At 42.9% G+C, this 24,196-nt stretch overlaps 1 protein-coding gene across 25 annotated transcripts in view; it reads left to right on the forward strand.

Moving 5' to 3' along the window:
- Positions 1-24,196, forward strand: part of MAP2 (microtubule associated protein 2) — a 195,364-nt gene that overhangs the window by 163,508 nt on the left and 7,660 nt on the right. For 11 of the 25 annotated variants that reach the window (XM_035331548.1, XM_035331556.1, XM_035331555.1 and 8 more), the window contains 5 exons: positions 168-374; positions 768-902; positions 4,380-4,441; positions 9,986-10,139; positions 12,042-12,385. In XM_035331548.1, the coding sequence (XP_035187439.1) occupies positions 168-374; positions 768-902; positions 4,380-4,441; positions 9,986-10,139; positions 12,042-12,385 (902 nt within the window). Of the gene's footprint in view, positions 1-167; positions 375-767; positions 903-4,379; positions 4,442-9,985; positions 10,140-12,041; positions 12,489-12,519; positions 13,567-24,196 lie in introns of those variants that run through there. The other 14 variants (XM_035331554.1, XM_035331559.1, XM_035331568.1 and 11 more) reach the window with 5 other exon arrangements.

Raw genomic sequence — 24,196 nt, forward strand, 5'->3', positions numbered from 1 at the left:
TTAATCTCAGCATGTTTCAAAAAATATTAAATAGCCTGCTTTTTTTTTTTTTTTCTTTTATTAATCCGTCTGCTCGGTCTTCAACTATTTTTACGCTGCATCCGCTGCAGTATTGTTAACATTTGTTACTAATCTTTTGTTTATTACAATTTGCTCTGATCCTACAGATGATGATAGGAGCATCATGACTGAACAGTTAGAGACTGTTCCTAAAGAGGAGAAGGCAGACAGAGAATTGCGAAGACCATCTCTTGATAAGCATAAAAAAGAAAAACCTTTTAAAACTGGGCGAGGCAGGATTTCTACTCCTGAAAGGAAAATAGCTAAAAAGGAACCTAGCACACTCTCCAGAGATGAAGTGAGAAGGAAAAAAGGTTCATTTAACACTCCCTATTACAATATATTTATATATTTTTGTACTGTTGTGCAGTACTGTCAGGTTACTCTGTTGTAGACGCACCCTAACAGTATTAAGTGTGGTGCTTTCTAATGAGACATTGTACAATTATATGAAAAGCCATGTGCAAGGCTCACTGCTCCACCATTCCTGTTTTACTCTAGGCACCCCCACGGGTCACTGGGTGGCATACCTGAGGTTAATGCACAAATGCTCCCTCTCTCCTGACGTAGGAATTGTCCGCCCCAGTAGAAGCAATGCTTCGAGTTGCAATTGTGGAGCAGTGGGCCTGCCACTTGATGTAGTGTCGTATGAAACTTTGCTGTTTTTTTTTTCCTGATTGTGTGTTTTTGTGTTTTCTTGTCCATAGCAGTGTATAAGAAAGCTGAACTTGCTAAAAAAACTGAAGTTCAGGCCCACTCTCCCTCCAGGAAAATCATTTTAAAACCTGCTATCAAATATACTAGACCAACTCATCTCTCCTGTGTTAAACGGAAGCAGACAGGTGACTGCATTCTGTTCAGTTATGCAATGTGGCTGGCAAACATAGACATTTTTTTTTTTTAAATCTCATGGCTATGGCAGCTTCTCTATTTTTTATTTTTATTTTTTAATTTTTCCTCCAAGAATATCTTCACAAATAGTATTGCTTTTTTAGTGTTTTGTATCATTTTTCTTTTCTTCTTTCTTTCCCAGTATTTATTTATTTAATGGAGGCCATGATCATGTGTGCTTGTCATTGCTTGGCCCTCCAAGTGCTGTGGTTGTAACTTGGCATTGTGCTTATAGTGTGTTGTTGTAGGAATCTCTGCTCATCATTTTGTTCTTTCTCTAATTATTTTTATTATGCCTTTTTTTTTTTTCTGGTGGGAAAATGTTGACAGCTTAAACCATGGTATGCATTTCCATCATTTTGCTTTTTACTCTCATGCATAATAAGAAGTGTTTCAGACTTTATTTTGTTGATTGATGTTATCCATGTTCACACGTCACAATCTGTTACTGATGTTTATGATGTACAGTCAAAATCCACAGGGGGAATCCAGCCACATGCAGCATGGAGCTGAGAGAAGAAATGTGGGCTCACACTACAAATGGATTCCAAACAAAAATAATAATAATATTTGATAGATGAAGGTTAGAGGAATTAAACCTAAAAAAGATTAAAACAACAGTTCCTGCTATCTTCTTTACTGCTTTCTGGAGCACAGCTTCATCAGCTCAGAAGTTATGACTCCCACTATTCTTTCAAAAGGGGGGTTGATGAGCAGTGGGAATGGGGAGTTGATTCTTCATGTCACAAAAAAGTGTCAGTTTTGCAGCTTTCTAACTCTGTCTGCACTTCTACAGCTGTGTGGTCAGTGTTGTCTTGCCCTCTGATACTCTTACCTCCTCAGAACTCTTCTGGCCCAGCAGCATCTCAGAGACCTGAGTCATACTGGTAGACTTGCGTTAAGGAAATCTGTTCAGTGCCTGAAATGTGTGCTGCCTGGCAACCGTCAGAGGTTTTTTGCTCTCATTCTTGATATGTAGTGATGCAGATGTATTAGCTGAAGTGAAAAATGTAATACAAGAACAACCTCCCAGTGCATTTTAAATACTGAGACAGAGAGCAACCAAAAAGAGGGACTCTCATCTTAAAATCTGCAGCAATGTTGGTTTGGGCTCTAAAGCAAAATATCTTGAACCATACCACAAAGTGAATAAAAATATATCTAAAAATGTTTCACCGTACTCAGTGTTGCTGGAAAACTCAGTTCTCCCTTACTTTCTTCTATGTCCCGCCCCCCCCCCCCCCTTTTTTTTAACTTACTGAGGGGACTTGAGGAGACACTGTGCACAACTACATCACATAGTGCTGCACACTGAGAGAGTAGGCAGCCAGCTGTTAACCTACGTATCCCTGAGCCTGAACCAGTCCTCCAGGTCTTTTCAGGATCTGGAACTTACAGGGACGTTATTTGCCTCCTGTTTTCATATTATGTAATGCAATTTTTACAGCAGCATTTCTTGAAGCCAGCTGTCCGTATGTCCTATTTGGAATGGCCCTGTTAACTGTTGTGATGCCTAAGCCCCACCAAAAGTACCTCCACAGTGTAGTCTACAACTTTGAGTATATTCAAGGCGTTTAAAACCTCCATGTTGCATTTTCTGCATCTTTAAAATGAAGTATGTCCAGTCATAAGATGGAATAGCCTACAACAAGAAGTTAGTATTTGCTCATATTTTGTATGTAGTTGTCCAGGAAATGAAGTCATTCATCTATTCCCCGCAGCAGCAGGGAAAAAGAAACTTCCCATGTCACTGTGAGGTAAGCACTGGCAAGTACTGGTAACGTATGCTGCCATGTCCTCGAGGGAGGGACCACTGTTTGAGATTCATCCTTGCCATTTGGAAAAGAAACTGCCTGGGCAAAGAGTAGTGTAATCTTTGCCTTGCCTGATGTAGTTACAGGAGCGAAACCTCAGCCCAGCTCTTGCTTCGGCTGTGAGATGCTGCTGCTGTTGTGCCATGAGAGGAGCGGTTACAGGGGCAAGGCCAGGCCAACTGCCCGGTTATGAGCAGGAGTCAGTATGCAATACGCTTCTGTTCCATGTCTGCAGTTCTGGGGTCACCCCTGAGGTAAAACACGTTTGTTGTGTACTTAAACTGGTATCAGAGCACGGAGAGATCTTTTGTTCAGATGGAGGAGTTGTGGTGCTTTCAGGTAAGTCAGCATGAGCAGCACAGCTGTGCTTTCCACTTCGTAGTGGTGGCTGATTTGGGTTCAGTACCGAAGGAAGGAAGAAATGTATTATTTGTGATTATTTAGAAGAGATGCAAAACACACCAAAACCAGCAGTAACAGATGGGGTAAAATGTGATACAGGAGGGCTTTGCTGTACTTAAGCCTGGTACAGATTCAGAAGTGTTGTATTGCAGCCATCTATATTAATTTCCTCCTGAAAAGTTTTCTTTCCTACTCCTTCAATTTAGGAAAGCAGCAAGGAAATTATGTTCAGAGGGCAGAACTACTGAGTGGGAAGTGTGGCAGAAAAACAGAGATCCTCTCACCATTCCTGGGATACGAGGAGAGGAGAAAATAGGTTGTGTCCCGTACACTGTGTTAGGGCTGGTTTTACAGTTAGAAGACATCCTAAAGATTGTCATCCGTGTCCACTATCTTGCTTCTTTATTTATTGAGGGCTGTTTTGGCACAGATGCCAAAGGATTTCACATCTAGACAGCTTTTGTGTAGCAAATCACTTCCTGAGCAGTGGTGTTGGAGTGGACCTAATAGCCTGCTTTCTGAAAAGCTCCCTTGTTCCACAATTTTGTAAGGACAGAATCTAAGTCAGAAAGAAAAATCTCATCTCAAATCATGTTGTATCAGATAAACAAAGTGGTGCCTTATTATACTTGATGTCACAGGTCTAATGTGAATGCTAAAGTCTGAGGGCTTGGTTGAGCCATGACACACTGACCTTACTGACACGATTGTAGTGGTAATTCAGTAGTCAATCGCTCTCTTTCCATTACCAATTTTGGCTAATATTTTTAAAAGTGGTGACTTCAGGGTCCTTTATTTTAAAATTTTCATTTGTGGATAGCTTAAAGGAACCTGATTTTTAGAGGACAGTTGTTCAGAACTTTCTGAAAATCAGGGTGGTAAGGTGTCTTAGGATGGACCTTCAGAACTAGAGTCTCTTACATCTGTCTGCTCTTCTTTGAACTTTTTACTGTGGTTCCCAGATTTCCAGGGACATAAGTACAAAACTTGGATTTGTTTGAAATATATACAATCCCACTTTACCTCAAGTAAAATGAATACTGGACATTTTTAAGGTAAGCACATTTCAACGTACAGTTCACTGAGACTACTTGACAAGGTAATTGTTTTGCATGGTAGTTACAAGGTATATGAGTGTTCTAACAAGTGTACTAAGTGGAAATGCTTATTACTATTATTTTTAACCATCAAGTCTTTCTTTGGGTCTCTCAGCAGCAGGTGGTGAAACAAACCAGGCTCCTGGTGTATTTAAACAAGCAAAGGAAAAACTCTCAGTGAGTAAAATCATCTTATTGCCCATCTTTATTGTCTCCTTTTGTCCTTATTTCTGATCTTCCTGTGTTAATTCAGTACTTCATTGTGTGTTCCATTTAGAATTGGTTTGACATATTCATTATTCATTTAAAAAGGTAATTAAACCCATATTTCCTGAATAATAATTTCTACTAGCTCTGACTTACAGCCCATGTAGATGATGATGACAGCTTGCAGATCTATAGGGGGCACACAGACTCCAAGCTGCAGGAGTTGGATGGTGTTCAGCGTTTTGAACAAGGTCATCCTCTGGGATAAGCTGTGTCCTTTGGACCTTTCCACGGCACCCAGCTCATGCTGCCACCTTGCTCTATTGCCACCTAGGCAGAAATCCTCCCCAGGACTCACTGGGTATATTTTGATGCACCATTACATACGCATGCATCCTGCGGAGGCCCTGCCTGTGTGGAAATTATTGGCCAGTAGCATTTAACACGTGAATAAGTGCTTTCGGATTGACTAGTTCCTGGACCACTGATTTCTGTCTGTTTTACCCTGACAGTCCTGTGCCCTGCCTTCAGCTGCTCTGCAGCCTATTCTGCTCCCTGCTTCTGCCTCTCCTCTGCTGAGTTTTCTTCAGTAAATATTGCAAATACTGCAGAAATACAGCAGTACTACAGCAAAGTGTCTCTCTGCCCTGCTCCTGTGTTGACCCCGTGCTCACTCTATCTTACCATTCCAAAATCCCCAACAAATCGTCCTTCCTTCACTATCCACTATGCAATTCTTTCTTTCATGATACTGACACAAACTAACTTACATCTGCAGTGTGGCAATACTTTGTCATTGCTAGCCATCGTTAACTGTGGCTGTTCCTTAGGATTCCCCTGTATTTCCTAATATATTCCATGGCTGGTTTGTTTCGTCTGTCTAACCAGATTGTCATTTATTTGGGGAACAAAGAACTGTGTCTTATAAAGTGCTACACATTATTTATGAATCATAAGAAATTGTTAATGATGAAAGCAGCATAGCTGATTTGAGGCTGTGAAGCAGCACTGAAATTTAGACCTGAATTCAGCCACGGATTCTAGGACTTCATGTAATTTTAGATGTCTGGCCCATTTCAGCTTGTAACTGGGAAATTGTTAGAACTTCTTTCCTAGTACAAAAGAAATACCTCGGTGGGCTTTGCTCCTTAGTCAAAAGTATGGTTTGTGACTGTCTTTTCTCGGGGGCTGATCAACACCTGAGTGAAGTTGATACTAGCCCATTTTCAGAGCCTTCTGTGATCATGGAGTGCTCTAAGGACAAGCACTGCGAAGTCATTCTCTGAAATGATCTGTTTTCTATGCACCTTTCTTATTCCTGTCCTTTACCTTATGGCAAAGATTAGAAGTCTAGTCCCTCCTTCCTTTCTCTCCCTGTTGCTTCCCTTCGCTGATTGCCTTGTTCGCTTATCTCTTGGATGTTTTCTCTTTTGTGCCTTGTCTTCACCTCTGCTTTTGTAAAGTCCTCTTCCTTTTTGTTGTTGCATTCCTTCCCGATTTTCAGCTTTTATGTCCTTCAAGTGCAGCCTTTTCCTCTCCGCTGGTAATGTTAGATCATCCATCCCAGTCAGTTTATCTGTCTTCAAACTACATTTTTCATAGTGCTTTGCAGAACAAGTTCAGGAAAGGCTAAGCAGTTCCATCTGCTGGAAGGAGCTGTGTACCTGTGGTAGCGAGATGCTGAGAATATTGGCCATGCCTTAGCAGTGCCTCTGAAATATACTGAGATTTCTGCATCCCAGCTTCAGCAGTCCCCGAATCACTGGGTCTTGGCTAGGGTTACATAGATGTTCGTCCTGTGGACAGCTGGCATGTCCAGCAGTATGAATTACAGCAGAGGTTAAATGTAATCTATTGCTCACGTAATGGGAATAGTGTTCTGGGTGAAGCGCAGGCAGGGATTGAAGCATTCGGTTTCTTTCCTTGCTCTAGCAGTCTTGAGCATGTCACTGAAATCTGTTTGGGCCAGACTCTGCTGCTATTACTGATGCTAAAAAGTGCCTTGCTTGCTAAGTAACAGAGGGGATCCAGGTTGTATTAATGCCAGAGCAATGTGTTAGCTCAGGGTCATGCCTTTTCCCCAGGCCTTCCACTGAAAGATCTCGGTCTCGTCCATCTTTAGCATCCCCATTAGACGCACATATTCATGGAGGACACTGTGCACTCTGAGTGAAAAGGATGGGATCTCCCAGATTGCACTGTGCCTAGGATCTAAATCTGCAAGGATTTTCCAGTCTCGCTGGGGTCTTGTTGCATGACCCTCACGTTGGACAAGTTGAAAATGACTGAATGAACATTTGGGCCTCAAACTGTGCATGCTTAGTTATATCCCAAGTTCAGAAACCCCGGTGAAAAGTGCTGGCATAATGTCTGCTTTTTGGAGCCACACAAGATAGATGCTATGCTTCCACATAGTTTCAGCATTAGTGTTCTTAGAAATACAGCCCAGATTTTCTCAGGTGGATGGTACCTGTAAATTCAATTATGACAAATCAGTCAAAGCCTGGAGAAGCCTTTGTTGTGAGAGAAACACACACTGTTCAGTTTCTGTTTAAAATAATTATTTTCATTATTAAAAGATAAATATGTTGCAGAGTTCAGTCTAGAAATACTTTCTTGCTAGTGAAGCACTCCGATCCTTTGAATAGATTTCTTGTCATGGCCAGTAGAGCTACTGGACAGGGCTAGTGATATCCATAGACATCACAGCTGTACTGTAGGGCTGGAGCTGTTAGGCAGCTCTGTAACTCCTAATTGTGCTCATTAGTACATACACGCTGTGGATGACCCCAGCCGCAGTTTTCTTCAGGCTGGCTATGTAGCCTTATCCAGATGCCAGTCCGTAGGGGGCTGAACAACTGTGAGCTATGTTTCATCCCATTCTTTTCTCATTTCCTAAAAAAGACAACTCGAGGAATAACTCGTGCATCTTTTCCGAACATTGAGGAAATCTAGATGACTGGCTGAGATCAAATGCCGTTTTTTTCATGGCTAAAGTTCCCCCACTAAATCCTGTACTTAGAATGAGATTGCTCCTATTAGTAACTTCATGCTTGTATGAATACGGAGCAAATCAGGACTACATTACCAAGACAACAGCCTTGCAATTGTTCTTTGTCATTTCAGTTATCCTTGTTGGAGAAAGAACAGTGTTGCTTAATCAAGTAGCCGTCTTTTCTTTCATGGAAATTTCTTTATGCAGAGCAGCTAGGTCCCAAGCATCAACAAAGAATTTTCAGTCTGCCTCGTTGATGTCCAGTTGTTCCTTCGGTGGGATATTACCATTATTCTGAATCAGAGCAGTACCTGCCCAAAATGACACATGATGTCAGCCTTTCAAGCGTATAAAGCTTTCGTTATCCCAGGACCCCACATTGTCAAAACAGGTTTACAGATTCCTGTTGTGACACCAAATGCACAAAATACAGTGTTTGTGTTGCGCTGGGGATTTTTGTGTGCATGCAGTGGCATAAGAAGCTCTGCTGTCATGTCCTTCTGCCATCTTGGGAATGCTGCTGTAACCTCGTTCTAAGACTCCCGCTGTTTTATTCCTGAGTGTAGCCGGGAGGGATATATTAGAAATGCACAACTTAGTTTTAGAAGACTAGGATGTGTTGGTGCTCCTGTAGTTTTGCACTTGCTTCTAATGCAGCCAGCCAGCAGTTATACCAGCTAAGTGCCGTGCCTGGCACCAGTTCTGTCCTATTAACACATGGCAAAAATAGCATTTACATTAAAAGGCACTCTCTAGAATCAGTAAATCTGTCCAGACACAGATGGTTTCAGTCAAACAACACAGAACTAAAACTTTGCATGTCAGAACTGCATAGACACCATTACCAGACACAGGAAAAGTATTAATTCATAGCTTCGCATTTTCTTTGGTCCATGTTGCATGTGTTTTCCTTTTGTCCAGCTTCATGTTGTGTTTTCTTTTGTTTTCTCATGACTAGACTGCCTCTTTGTCAAAGATTCCTGCCTCAAAGTCTAAAGCAAAGTCATTGCTTCCTCCAAGACCCAGCTCAGCTTGCTCATTAACTACTAAAAGGGCCACTTTTCTCGATACAAACAGTTATTATGTACGGCCCTCCTCAGCAGGCCCAAGAGACTGCCTGCCCTACTCAAAATCAGATGCTAAGGTAAGGGAGCAGAGTTGGTGGAGAGCGTTAGCCTGGAGATGTGTAGGTAAATTCCCTGGATCACATTCTCTCCCCACTACATCTGGGTAATTATCTGTGAAGTTTACCTGGGATTAATTTCCAGTGGCAGGAAAATATATTACCAGGCTACGTGATTTGCGCCACAAATAGGTTAAAATGAAGCAAAAACTCCAAAGGAAACATAAGTGAAATTTATTATAACTAGCAAGAGATGTCTTCTTTCTATTGATGATATGGATGCTGCTTCATTGACTGCTGACAAGTTGCACCCATTTTGCACGTGGTTAAGTAGCAAAACCAGCAGTACCAATTCGTCTTCCAGGAGAAAATTTTAAAAAGCAATTTTCAACCAGTTAATACTCTCTGAAAACGCATTAAATCGCAGTGTAAGAGTGTCCAGTTCTTATCACCAGCAACAAGGGCAGAAGCCAAAGGCTTTAGGACCTAAATTTGGTCTGCGCCTAGAACCAAGTTCAGGAAGTTGCAGTATAAATTTAAAGAGATGGTTGGCAGTTCATCCGAGCTTCCCTGTGTTTACTGTTCACTTGTCTTGCAAATCTACTTGATGCTGAGCTGGTGACTGTTATGTCATTTAAAACCTGTTTTCACTGTGCTTGGTGTGTCTCATACTGGTTGGGGCTATTGTTATACTTCATCATCATCAAATCATACATCACCAAATAATGTAGCGTGTGGTGTCCCAGTATTGCGGGTACTTTGCAGGTGAATTCTCATAAGAATTTCACACCTGAGCACCAGAGGAGTTCTCTTACTTTCTGTTTGTACTGAAAAAAAAAGCCCTTACCATCCATATTTAGATCAGAAGATGATTGCCTTTGTTTTGATGGAGATGCTATCTATGATGGCTTCACAGGGGTTTAGATCGTAATCCAGTAGTCCACTAGCATCCTCTGCAGTCACTGGGAGATACAGCTTTGCCTTCAGTGGGAGTAAAACCAGTCATTGATACATGCTCAGTCAAACCTGTAGAAAAAGAAGGGCTTTGCCTGCTACAAAGGGAGGGGTTATTTTGAGGAAGCAGTAGATTGTTCAAGGTAGGGTGAGACTGGCAAAATACCACATTTGGGAAATTCGCAGGGAAATCTCTCCAAAAACGGAGTTCTGCCCGTACTGGGTACCAGAGCCAGACTTCTAGTGAGCGTTTTCATGCAGTAAAGAAGCACCAAGGAGCTGCTCAGAGCATGGAAAGTGGCTAGATCCCACAGCTTCCTGCATGAATAGTAAACTGGGCCCAAAGAATGAGGCTTCCCCCTTTGTATATAGGTTGAGAGAAATCATGGGCTAGAGTGGGACATTTTGAAAACTAAACCTCTTTTTATTTTGTTACTATTAGGATGGAGTAAGCAAGAGTCCTGAAAAACGTTCCTCTTTACCAAGACCTTCCTCTATTCTTCCTCCTCGAAGAGCTGTATCAGGAGACCGAGACAGAGAGGAGAACTCTCTCTCCCTCACAACATCCCTTTCCTCTTCAGTACGACGGACCACCCGTATGTTTTTCACATGTTAACTCTCTCCTACTGCTGTGGGTGTCTTCCACAACAAAAATGAGACAAATGTGAAGTAGCCAATACAAAATATTCTGATGTATCTTAGAAAAGTGAACGTAACAGTTAAGGTTATGAATTTGTTGTTTCACAGTAACGATCTCCCCGTGCCTCTAGTCCTAGGGTAAAAACCCTCTCAGGTGAGAAATGCGAAGATGTTAGCCTGTGGAGTGACTCACTGGAGGAAGTGAGGATAGTAAACCAGCCAGCTCCTTTTATCAGGACTAATTACATTAACTTGGAAGCCAAAAGGAATTACAGGACAATGAGAATTTTAATAAATACTCCCATAACTTTTTGATGGATTGATTTCAGCCTAGGCCTCAGAAATTGGATGTGACTCCCTACTTTCCAGTGAGAATTTCTGTAGCTTTAGAAAACAATTTTAGACCTTTTTAAGAGAACCTAAGGGAAGTAGATGATTAAATTCTACCAAAAAAGAAGTCCTTTGAAATTTTGGGTGATGCTCCAAGGGTAAAACTGCCAGTGACTGCCAGCTGGCACAGCAGCCCATTCTCTAGACTGAGAGGCCATGAAGTATTTGCTAATGTGGTGATGGGCTGAGGAATGAAACTTAAATATACCAAAACTACAGAGAATTGGAAAAAAAGATTCCCTTTCTATCTCAGCTGATGCAGTGAAAAAGTTCTGGTTTAAGGTTGGTTGGGAAAGGAAGAAACTGTTCAGGGAAAACTGAAGGTGAGATTGGAGTATGTTCATTCTATCTGGTGAGTCATGTAAAGAATTTGCTTTTTTGTTGGTGTTTTTGTTAACTGACGTGAAATAAACAGAATGATTAACAAATCACTTAACTGGGATTTTGATTAGTCACACTGCTCTAGAAAGGCTCATTGCATTTATAATTCCCAAACCTTTTAAAGGTGAAAACACATAACACCTGTTCAGCGCTGGGGTTCCCAGGCTTTGAGGGTTGGTTTGGTCTTTCTCTCCCTGGGTATTCTTAGCAAAGCTTTCCTCTAAGCAGCTTATGGTGAGATCTCAGCTTCTGTTCATTTGCCTTTGAGAGTTACCAGCACAGCTGGCTGCAGAAAGCACAATGCCACTAATAAACTGATTTTTGTCCTCAGTGAAAAGGACTGGTAATGCCATTAACAGGGAATGGAGCTGCTACAAAACGTTCCACTATTTATATATTTTTAACTTGCTTGTCAGTGTAACTAGAATGTGACTTTTAATCAAGGTTGGCTTCTGTAGCTGCTTTGTTTCGCTGCACTACTTGAAAATAGCAATTGAACTTGAGGGACATCTGCCCATCCACACAACAGACTTGTTCACCATCAGCTGAATGCTTGCCTGGGGCTTAGCTGCAGACAGCAGCCGACGAGTGGTGGTATGTGACCAGAAGCAGCCTAGAGTTTCGGGATTGCCATCAACATTTTCACCACTCTGGTTTAACCCCCAAATCCGCTGAACTTGGTGACACAGTTCTTACTGGTGAGTCAGGCTGTTAGGCCAAGTCCCAAAGGATTCAGGTGGTGCTTCTAGTGCTTTCCTAAGAGGGAAATCAGTGCGGTCATATTGTGCCTTGCATGAGCTTTACAGGAAGAGTAAGTGTTGTGGGAGCCACATCTGTGTGGCAGTGTGGAGAGCTCAGCCACCATGTGGGCGATTTACCAGCTGTGCCACATGTGACAAGGGACCTCCTAGCAGGGCTGGTAAGCAAATTTGTCCCACAGGCAGGCCTCCCGCCTGCTGCTCAGCACTAGCACAGACAGACGCCTTAGAGCTGGGTCTTGCGTGGCAGACAGGGTTGCAGTCTTGGGAGGTACATAAAGAAGCAAAGCTGTATTTCTGTGAGTCTAATGCTGTTTTTCTTGATTGTAGGATCAGAACCAATTCGTAGCAGAACAGGAAAAAGCGGAACTTCTACCCCCACTACTCCTGGCTCCACTGCCATCACTCCAGGGACACCACCAAGCTATTCCTCCCGTACACCAGGCACTCCAGGGACACCCAGCTACTCCAGAACCCCACACACTCCTGGGACCCCCAAATCTGCCATACTGGTACCAACTGAGAAAAAAGTTGCCATAATTCGCACTCCTCCTAAATCTCCAGCCACTCCAAAGCAGCTGCGAGTTATTAATCAGCCTCTACCTGACCTCAAGAATGTCAGGTCCAAAATTGGATCAACAGATAACATCAAATACCAGCCTAAGGGAGGGCAGGTAAGGATTTTAGTCTTTCTGTTCATCCATACATTATTTAGCCTCACGTGCACCTTCAGGATGGGTATGGGATGGGAGCCATTTAGAGTTTCCTTGCAAATGCTGTTTCTGTTGTCACTGCCATATACACTGGTTGTTTAAGTGACGTTAACCTGCAGGGGTCAGGACTGTCTTCAGAAAAATTAACTTGCCACCTGAAAACTAACAGTGCCTCACTGACATCGGGGGAGAAGTTTCAAACCAGAGATTGTACTCCATGCCATAAATATGTCTTAGCCTGAGTATGAGCAGTTGTTGCCTCTTTAATCTTCATCGATACCAGAAAATTAAGGAGGTTTACTTTAATTTGTGCAAGTTCAGCTTCGACCTAGATAGACGTTAGCAGGATTGCACAGCACCATGACCTTTCCCTGTGTCATTTTACGTGCCATGTGCATTGTGTTGGGCAGTGTTAATGAGACCTGCAGGCTCCAACATGGTAAATCCACCCCAAGTTAAAGATGATGGGAGGGGACAGGTATTAGACTTAAATGTTTTTATTGCTTCGGAGTGTGAATGAGCAGGCACAGGACTTAAATTGTATAATCTGGAGAAGGCATATAAAATCAGAAAAGGTAAATGTGTAATAAGGCAGATGCTGATTTTCTGTTCTCACGTTCTGAAAGCAGAAGTATTCACGGGCATGTTGATGCAATTAAAAGCTGAAAAAAGGATAAAGTTTTTCATACCTTACACAGTTACACCCTGAAGCACATTATCATGAATATTGCTGTCAGCTAAAGACTGATGTAGGGTAAGAAAATCCTGTTACTACACACAGAACTTTCTATTGAAAAGGACAGTAAACATAGGCTTTCAAGGTAAGCAGGAGCTTTTGAAGACTGAGGAAAGAACAGACAGGGAATACCATAGATCTTCCTTTCATATTGATTGTGGGCACAACCTCACCATGAAAACACTCTGTGTCCCCAGCTCCCTTTTACTTTCCTTGGACTGCTGAGTTACAGCACTAGCAATGTGAGTGGATTCAGGTTCACTTCTCAACCACCTCCAGGGACAGGACATCAGGGTGATTAACATGCTTCCCCATTCATCTGTCTTCAAAGCTAGTCATCCTGGGAAGCTGGGTTGCACAGTGTTTCCAGATCAGATACTTTTATAAATATCTGAGTTTTGGAATACACAGCGGAACATACAGAACAGTAAGGTTTGCCTAATACTGCCTCAAAAAAAAAAAAAAGGCAAATGGAAAAAAAAATGATGTTATTAATCTATGCCTATGGCAGGTCTTCCAGAGAAAAAAGCAGGCTCATGTGTTAAACAGTAGCGTATCTCATAAGCATTGATCCTGTTTTCACGGTAAATTAACACATGCAGTGCTTTCCAGGATTTGGACAGTATCCAGTTACTCAGATAAAGTTGAGAAGATAATGCCTCAACAAAAGTTCTTCTGCCTTTATTTTGACAAGTGTTGCTGTAACTATTTTGTATGAGGCCAGCTCTCACTTGACGTATTGCATAGCAGATGATCAGGGGGCACGGGCTTGGAAGACAAGTTCAGACAGCACTTCTGGATTGGCGTTCCTTGTAACAAGCCCAGCTGCTGGACATGGGGCTCAAAACCAGCACCACGTTAGCCTAACCTCCTCCTTCCTGTTGCTCTCTGTGGGTCGTGAGCACTAGAGGACCACAGCAAATTGTATTCCTGTGTAAACACCATGCCCCGACAGCTTAGCAGTTCTACAGTTGCCCACAGTCTATGCTGCGTAGTGAAGAATGGCACAGCAGTTGGCATTTCACTCTTCAGGGGATCACAGGGAAAGCTGCTGAGTGGACATAATGTCACTGAAGCTAAAGCGTTTTTTAATTCCCACTGCTGTGTGGCCACTGAGCTGTGGGTTGGGCAAAGGAAGACTCGCTGAGTTTTTGCTTTGTGTTTCCTTTATACCATAGTTGCTCAGTTTGGACAAAAGGTTTTAGGATTAATTCTTTTCCAGTTTATGCAGTTGAATTTTGTATGGTCTGTCAGAGGAACACATGAAAGCTAATTTCATTTCCTTGTGTCTGCTCGCTTCCTTAACGCCTGGTGGCAAATACTGCACTGGCTAAAATGAGCTGTTATCTGCTATATGCTTTTAGTGATGATGCACGACACAAACAGAAGGCTGCTCAAGATTTATAAGCTGAACTGGAAGTGCTGATAGCAGTAACCACAGGAAAAACTAGCAGACAAAAAGCCAGCATGTATCTGGGCAAGTTAAGTACATAAACATGACATGCAAATCACCGAAGGAATACAGATATGCAGCCCAAAACTGTCATTTGGAGACAGACTATCCTTTTACCAGAGGCAAATCTTAACCTAGCGCAAGGTCTTCTCTTAGCTTACAGCTGTCCTAGAGAAAGCAACCACGCTGTGAAACTGCCAGAGGCTGAGGTGCAGAACTGAAACAGCAGGGGAGGTTTGAATGCTAAATAAAAGACGTGCAGTGCTTCAGCCTTGAATTTCATCAAAAGCTCGTCAGCCAGCAGACTGATTTTAATTCAGCTTTAACTTGCCAGCCACAGAAACAAAGAAAAGGAGAGAAATTACTCCACCTGACAGGAGAAAAAAAAAAAAAAAAAAAAAAAAAGGAAAAAAAAAGTCTAGGAGAAGAAGCAAGCCAACATTGCAGTGCATTAAGCTCCTGTGAGGAATAGATCACTTGAGATGTATTTAATTGCTGTTCTGCAGTCTGGAGAAATGAGGCCTTCTCTGCGCTGTGATGCAGCCAGTAGGTGGTTGTCTGGTTTTCTCTTTATAGTAAAGTATGGTGAAATGTATCATTCTTGGCAAGGCTCAGAGGTGACTTGCTCATGGGTATGTCTGCTGGGCTTCAGATGGATTTTAGCACTGCATCAGCTGTGGAGGAAATGCTGTGCTTTCAAAAGTAACCCATTTGCATCTGTTATTTCTCAGACAGCCCAAGGGAAGCATGGGGGAGCTGGGGGAAGGGTTGGAAATCTGTTGCACATGCCAAGACTTGGGTTTTGCTTTTCTGTTTGATTTTTTGTCATCTTGAAATTCTGCCTATGGATGTGGTTTGTGCCATGTCAGTGTACAAAAGTCTATCAACTGAATCTTTCCATTACTGACCAGGTAGGGTATTTATAAAGCATTATAGGCCAGCAACCAAGGATAAAGCCAACTTAGATTTCTTTTAATTTAATCTTGAAATGTATATATAAAATCTCAGCCATGGGCAAGAATTTCAGTGGTTGTGAATCAGCACAGCCCCATAAAAGTGCACGGGGCTGTACAAACTGGAATGCTGTACATAAGGTCTAAAATATCACTAACTATGGTAACAGCCAGGGGTCTTGTAAGGAGTAGGATGACATGTATTAAAATGAAATACCCAAGCCATGTTGGAGAATTAATTGTTCCTTGAAGGTTTTGAGGAAGATTAAAGAGAGAACTTCACCATTTTCCCTAAACTGTAGAAAACAAGGTGCATTTAGTTATAGGTCAGAAAGTCTGAATAAATTGATGATACCACTCTTCAGCAGGACCTGTCTAGAAACCACAAAAATGCTGGCAAAAATCCACAGGCATCAGCATTAAATGATAAAAGAAAACAGCACATGGAAGGATAAGACATTTGAGAGCTGGGCAGAAGAGGAGGCTTGAATAGATGTCGTTGTCTTTGCACGTTTTTTTTTGCTTGAGTCCTGCCCTGTTAGCTTCAAGATCCATTTGGTTGGCAGGAGAGATTACCCCACAATGCACAAACACACATTGCCCCATCATCACCATTTATAACCTGGTCTGCAGAGAACAGTGGTCTCAAAGGCAGAGCAGAGACAGACATGTTGGCGGTCCACCAACAGCTGGAACACCTCCTGGGAGAGCTGCAGGTCAGAAGGGTATTCCGCAAGTTCCTCTTGAGACATTATCTTGTAAGTCCTCTTCCTTCTGCTTCATGCCTTTGTGCCAAGTTACAAACACTGATGATGGCCCAAAAACCAATCTGAAAATTTACATTATGTGCTATCAGTACAGTGGCTGATGGAAAGCATCCTATAAGGCAGTGGAGAATATAGGCACAGCAAAAACTGAATCTGAACTGTTACTTAGTCCCCTTCTCTCTCATCTACTTCTGGCACTTTTTCCTCTTATCTGTTGCAGTCTGCTACATAACTGAGTCAAAAGCACTTTGGCTCAAGTTAAGAGTGTCTCTGTTCAGGACAGAAGTGATGAACATAAATGAGCCCTAAGGTTTAAGGTAATCCCAGGCATTGGTGCTTTCCAAAACCAGGGCCACAGGAGGCATCTGCAGGGAGGCGTGGATTGGCTCCCTGCACGTTATAACCTGGCTGTTGGTTAAGAAGTTCGCTAATGAGGGTCCGGTAGGCAATTGTTTCCACTCTGTTAGCTGCGTTCATTGAAATTAGTTTGTGAATTTACCAAATCAACAGTTCTTATCTGTAAGGTAATTTCATCTCTGTCAGTCTGTTTTCGTTTCCTTTATACATTCAACGTTTTCCAGATTTAGAAGACATACATAGGATTTGTTCTGGATTGAAAACTAGGGGAAATGTAGGAAATGATGAGTAGTTGTTTGTCAATTTGTATGTTTGCCTCTTTTATGTTTAAAATTAGAAACTAATCCATCCCTTGTTAATTGCAGATCTACACATGCAAAGAGAAATTAGGAGTTTCAGGCACAATTTCAACACTCTCTCATAGCTCAAAAACGTAATTTTTAAGTTTTTGAAATTTATAATTTTGGCCTATTGTACAGAAATAACATCTTACAGCTCCTGTGTTCAGATCACTCTCATTTAATGGAAAGCTTGCCTGCATACCGTTTGTACAGTTAAGCCTTGAATTATTCTGAACAACAACAAAAATAAATCCTTTTTCCTGACTCATATTAAAAAATAAAATAAAATGTGGCAATCACTGCCAGGCCCTAGCAAGTTTCAGAAAGTTTATTTGAGGAAAGGTGTTTGGTTGGTAGAAATGAGCAGGGAATTGGGACTTTGAGTCCAGATCTGATGTTCACTCGATATATGGCTGGAAAAGAGTAACTTTACTGCCATGCCTCAGCCATCTGTAAATGTGCATCATGTGTATGGAGAACGGACTGGGAACCCCAGTCAATCTTTCCACTTACAACAGCGGCAGCTTAAGCAGCCAGTTCCAGCTCTTAGCTGCCTAATGTTTGAGACAAATCCTGGCCATGATGTACTATACCTTGTTGGTCTCAGGAACAGCAAGGGGAGAAGCTGTACCATTTTCTGGAGTAGGTTGAAGGTACCAGGACATACATTCCTCTGAAAGCCTGAGTCATCCCAGCAGCAAGTTCAGCTCAGGAGGCATTTTCAGCTCACCTCTAGGGAGCGTAGATTTTGGTGATAAAATGGAGAACGTTGTTCTTATTGGGAAAATGTTCAGGCAATACACAATCTGGACCAGAGCTGTTTAGTTATCTAATAGTGTTCTGTCTTGCATGGGAAAATGAAGAAAAGTTTCATGCTGGATGGGAAGGGACAGGAAAGGAAAAGATAAAAACCTTAGTTTTTATCTTGGAAATTTGGATTTGGTCAAGGAAAAGAAACGCTAAGGGTCTGCTTAGCTTTGAGGAAACCAGCTTGCATAAGAAAATAAAACACAAGATGTTTTTCTGACTTGGACTGACCAGCCTAATTTTCACCATTATGTTGCAGTAAAGAAAACCCAGTCATTTTTACTTGCAGTACATGAATTTCTTTCGATTTCCTTTTCCATTCATTTCACCAGCTCCCCAGATTTAGTGAGAATTCTGATCACAGAGCAGTTGTTAAAATGTATCTGCCTTGGATCTTGCAGTTCCTTGAGCTGTCTGTTAGATTGAGCTTTTGTCTCTTGACTGTAAACTCTTCAGCACAGAAAGTGGTCATTTTGCTTTGCATTTTTAGCACAATTACACAAAACCTGTCAGTATTTCTACCACAATCGTGCAATCAGAACAAAGTTTACCATGCTAGATGTTGGATTTAAAGGTAAAATATTAGTTTCTGTTTCAGTGATTAATTCTTTAAGAGACAATCACGTTTTTTTTTTTTTTTTTTTCCTTTTTTTCTCTGTGATAAATATGAAAACATCTATCAGAAATCTATGTGCTTGGGGCAATTAGTAACATATATGTCATATTAATCGGTGGGCATAATATAAATATTCAAACTTATTTAAAGTATGAGATTTTGGTAGTAAAGATGCCCTCAGAAAATATTTCTTTTGCTCTTGTGTTATGCTGATGATGGCTTTTCTTCCCTTTACTTATACTGACATGCCTAAATCAATGTGGCCACCTTATTAAGATAATCCTGTGATGTGTAAATGGGTGGAAAGAAGCTCACAAGTTCTTCACAGTGAGATAAATCAGCCATCATTATCCTATGCAAGTACTAAAGACACGGTTGATTGCAAGGCATTTCTTTTATTTTACTGACGCTTCTAGTTGAAAGTATCTATTTTCAGTTTGTAATTGTTTTATAGTTCAGCTGTTCAGGCTAAAATACTACGTGGCCAAGGCCTGCCTTTGGCTATATTTTTAAAGGTCAGAAATGAACCTATTTTGCTCACCCTTTGCTAAGAACCAGATGAGGATGGTACATCATTTTCTCCATGCAGTGTCCAGTGCAGCCTTTTTTTTTGAATCTCACTAGTGCTCAGGCTGGCAACTTCACTGGTGTGTGCAGCCACCAACTTCTTGTGAGTAAATTCAATAACAGAGGCTGAATATCATCTCAAGCTCTCTGTGTAGATGTGGAAAGTCTGAGGCACAGACTTTTCGGGGGCTTTGCTAGGTCAAATAAATACCCTTCCCCTTCCTCTACCTGTAGCCTCTGCCAGGAGCATCAAACTGTAGTATCATCTGTCCTTGGGAGCATGGGGATGTGGAAGCAATTAAAACTGCTTCTTGATTCTAATCAGGTGATAACCTTACCCTCACTTCCTATGCACAACAAATTCGTGTCTCATTCAATCCCTTTATTAACCAGCAGAGCAAACACTGAAATAATGCCTAGTTCCTGGGGTGTAGCTGTGTCAAATGTCTGTGATGCTGTGCTAAGTAGGAGGAACCTGCCTTCTTTGATAAGTTGTTAGGAATCTGTGAGCTTTTTCCAAGATCACAGCCCCACAGCATGTTCAAATGACAAGTGGAACCAGGCTAGAGTAATTTTAAATGCTCTAGGCTCAGTGTTTGTGGTAAAACTTCTCAAAGACTGTAATTGCATGGCAAGGAGAATATAAATCATCAGCTTCTTGGAAAATGCATGCAGAGCCTGTAATTTAATCAGCTTCTCAATTTTTGTTCTCTGAGTATCTTCGCTTTGGTGTGCACCAGTAAGCCACAGGAGAGAAGTTTTTTTATGGATTATCTGTCCAGACACTGAGAAGTTATGGGCTTGCCTTGTTCTTGGGAAAGTTGAACTGAATGATTAGAGGCAGCAATGAAACTTAATTCTTTGTCGTTCATAAGCTGTTTTCAAATATTGATTTCTTTAGCAGTGGGGCACAGCTGAACTAAATTCTCTTGCATTTCTCTGCCTTCCACTCAATGCTTCCACCAATTCCTGCTCCAGGTGAATACAGAGATGCAGTACTGACAGAGGAGGCCTGCTCCAGGCCCCCAGCAGGAGGCTGTTGTACATGAAGACTTTGAAATCCAAATTCACTTTCTGTGAACAGCCATAGGGAGTTGTATATCTCACTGGGTGATTCATAAGTATTGCCAGCGAGTTGCTTCTTGTCCCATCAGGCAGCTTAACCCAGAAACATCCCTTCTGATCTAGTGTAGACGTTGCCCGCAGACCACAGCCCCTTCCTGCTTAGATTGCTAGCCAGGCCATTGTATGTAGGGAGGTGAAGCTTACCCTGCTGTGTGCAGGTTAACATAGGCCTCATCTCAATGAACTCTGAGAAAGATATCTTCAACACTTGGTTTCTTAGCTGCCTATCCGTGAATGCCATGCATCTCCCAGCACTTGGTCAGACAGCTTTCAAACAGCACAGAAGGCATTGGAGCACAGTGGCTGATTGCTGCTGGGGACCTGGAAGGCAGTGCAAGTCTGAGAGGCAGTACTGTGTGCCCATCAGCACAATCTGCCCCAAGCTTCACTTCTGGAGCACTGCTGAGGAGTCATCAGAGGCCAGAGTGAGGGCAAGGGCTGTCAGTCTGCCAGGGCTCCAGACAGAAGCCAGCTTTATCCATGGACAAGGTGGTTCTGTGGAATAAACCCAGCATTGTCTGTAAGGCTTAATTTTTCCACTGTGGTTTCACTTCACCTGGTCATGACAAATGCTGAGGAACCTCACCTTGTTCTAATTAAAATACTACCATCCAGCCCCTGTGCAGCATATTTTGACAACCCAGCATCAGATCAGTAGAAGAGAATTTACCCATCTCAGACTGGTGGGGCAGTGCACGGGTTATGAGGGAGTCTGTCAGGATATTAGCCAGCTGAGATGTTTAGTGAGTGTGAAGAGAAGGCAGTCCTGTTCCTGCTGCAAAGTAAAATGTTCCCTTTCCTGAATGAGAGCACAGGCAGGCTTGATCTTTCATTTAATGTGCGTGTATATTAGAATATAGAATTATACGTACATCCCTACCACACCTCCACCCCCACACAAGATGTACATACGCATTCAGGAACATGGAGACCTTCCTGGTGAGTCATGGTATTTGTGCTGTCTCTATCCCAGGCAGATGCATCATTTAATTCCTTTTATCAAGTGCCATCACGAAAGTTTACCATTTTCTTTTTGTAGCTCTGTTCCCTCGGGAGGCAGTTCAGAGCCTCCCTGCTCTGATAGTTAAATTTCCCTCTAGATTCCAGCTTCAAATAATTCACAGTCAGTTTATGCTCTTTGTTTGCAAGCCAAAGATTCTCTTTAGCCTAAATAGTGCCTGTCCCTCTCTGGTACTTTCCCTCTGATGTTTACAGTCTGATTTCCCAAAGGAAACAAAGCTCATGCAGTCATGCTGTCTGGCTGGCAGTCCCAGCCATCTTCAACTCATTTGTAACTTGTTGGCCAATTTCAAATAGTGCTGGCAGGGGAGCAGGGGTCACAAACACATGCAGTCCCTCCAAGTTGGGTGATAGTTGTTGATTGATACAAAACAGACTCAGCATCACACTGCCTCTGGGAAAAAGGCAGTGATAACTCAGCCCCTGCTGCACAGTCAGAGGCGTTGGCTCCTGCTTGCCCAGTCTAACAGACCTGAGAGACTAGGTGGGTATTGCTGGCAGGAGGGGGTGGGCCTTGCTCAAGAATATAGGATGGAGGGATAACGTGGTTTAAGGCATTAATCTGTAGGACTAATTAGTTCATAAAATGCTTAGTTATAGAGGGCAGTCATGATGTAAACGCGTGCAGGGATATCGATGTATTCCAGGGAAGGGAGAAACACATGATGAGGAAAGTCCTGGATCAGCATATGTCCTGCCTGTGATGGGTGACCAGCATGTCGACATCACTCATCTCACTTCAGCCTTCAGCACAGGACATAAGTGGCACATAGGTCTCCTGCTGGCCCCTCTACACAGGGGCACATTTCACCCAGTGAGACAGAGAGGATAATTGAGATGATTGTTCCATTGCATATCTGCTAGCTGGGTCCACGGGCCATGAGACTCGTAACCTGTCAGACTTCTGGGTGCAAATCAACCTTTAGGCACTAGATCAAAGGTGCCCTCTCAGCTCATCACCTTGCTTTGGCTTCACTTTTAAGCTACAGGCCCCCAGTCCACAGCACAGAGGTCTTGTCATGACCAAAGTCAGAATTTTCAGAGCAAATGCATCCCTGGGGCCATTGTGGAGAGGTGCTGCTGATCCATTGCTGAGAGAGATGTGCTCAGAAAGTGCTAGGGAGGCTTTCTGTTTTGCCCAGTTCTGTCTGGCCCGAAGCTCTCTGAGACTGCGATCTGACTGAACATTTGATGTGTGTCTCTGTAACTAATGTGACACCTATCTCATATGGTACCAGGGTACATTTTTTAAACAAATGATGTATTGAAATAAAACACAAGCCTAACACTTCGGTGGCATTTCCTTTCATATTTCAGTGTACCTTGGGTTACTTACATGTATTAAATAGATGGCAGAAAGACAGAAATCAGCTTGCCTGCTGAAGATGCCCTTCTGAAGGGCTGAAGGTGACCTACCAGTTGTGGAGCTTTCTGGTGCTGTCATCGCCCTCACTGCTGAGTGCGCCATTACCAAACTTCACCAGTTTAGGCCAGGAAGCATTTAATGTCCTAATGGGTTTGACTGATGTAGTGGTTACATAACATGTAATGAGGGGGACCCACGGAACAGCTTGCTGCGAAGAAATCCTTTGCATTAGCAGCAAAGTGTGGCCCTCTGGAAGTTTCTTCTTGGAGTTTACTGGACGCAAGTTAAGAGTAGCACTCCAGCTGCTCAGTGACAAAGGATATTTGACTCGGTATCTAGATGTGGCGTTATCCCCACCACAAGAACTGCAAAATCTGACGTCCCTATGAGGCAGGCAGATTGTCTTTTCCTAGACTGGAGAGGTGAGGCACAGAGGAAGTGAGTGATTCTTTCAGAGATTTAGCAGGGAGCCCAGGGCAATTTGGGGACCTGAAACCAGGAGACAGAAACTGCATGGGGTTCCTCCTCCTACTGAGCACTTCAGCTGGTGTGCAGCTGCTTTGTGTTTCTGGAGTGGTAAGAAGCAGGAAGAAGGTAAGCCATATACCTGTGCCTGTCTCTTACCTACATATCAGTTAGTCCCTGTAGCTTTACCTAACACAGCAGCCGACAGAACTGTACTAAATGATATTATTGAAGGCGATAGAAGTGTCATTTAATAATGAATAGATAATGCCCAAATGAATATGGCTTGTACAGGAAAGAGAGTATGAACTCATATTGCATATTAGTAAGATAAGAATGACTAAAATCCACCGTAATATGTGAGTAATGACCTCATATTTAACCCAGAGAAGAGAATATGCTGCACCAGCAGCACTCTCTAAGTAAAAGCTCCTGGTACAAAGAAGGCCGGGGGAGCCCTGGCTAGAAATGCTACTCACATACCTGACAAGTCTAATGCAGGTGAGCACAATCCCCTGCCCTTGCTCAGACAAGAGCCTGGAGGTGGTGTCACCCAGGCGTGTGCCCAGGTGCCTCTGCCTCCTGGTAACTGCCCCCCAGCAGCACATTGTTCCCTGGGAGGACAACTGTTGGTGGCACCTGAGATCTGCTAGGTGGAGGGACTGGTTTGATGTGGGGGTCAAGTGTGGGACCATGCGGCTTGGCCTGTCCTTCACAGAGTTCCCTCCAGGCACTGTCATATGCCTGCAGTGCCTCCGTGACTAAGGTGACACAGAAGAAATGCAGGCTCCCGGCATCTGCAAGGGAGGCTGGCACCATCAAGGGAAAGTCAGGTGGCATTTCTGCCAAAAAACAAGTCCATGGAGGAGGAGAGGCACAATGATGCTAGCACCAGTAAGTTGTTGTGACCAGCAAGTAGTACAGGCAGCGCTGTGAATCAAGAAACAGGCTGCAGCTTGAAGTGTCCAGGTGTTGTTTCCTGCATTGCCCTTTGGTAGAAGACAGTAGAGAGAGAGCGGCAGTGAGCTCTGACTTCAGTTCAATCCATTTGTCGGTCACCTTTAATGGGACACACTGAGATCAGAGGTCTGCTGTGTGAATGCAGCCACTGTTAGGGCTGTGTGACAGGAGGGGTGAGATACCTCAGGATTTCAGGCAGTGCCTGAGCTGGCTGGATTGCTACATTGGAGGCTGGAGTG

This window comes from Oxyura jamaicensis, chromosome 7 (assembly GCF_011077185.1).
Source record: "Oxyura jamaicensis isolate SHBP4307 breed ruddy duck chromosome 7, BPBGC_Ojam_1.0, whole genome shotgun sequence".
Lineage (NCBI taxonomy): Eukaryota > Metazoa > Chordata > Aves > Anseriformes > Anatidae > Oxyura > Oxyura jamaicensis.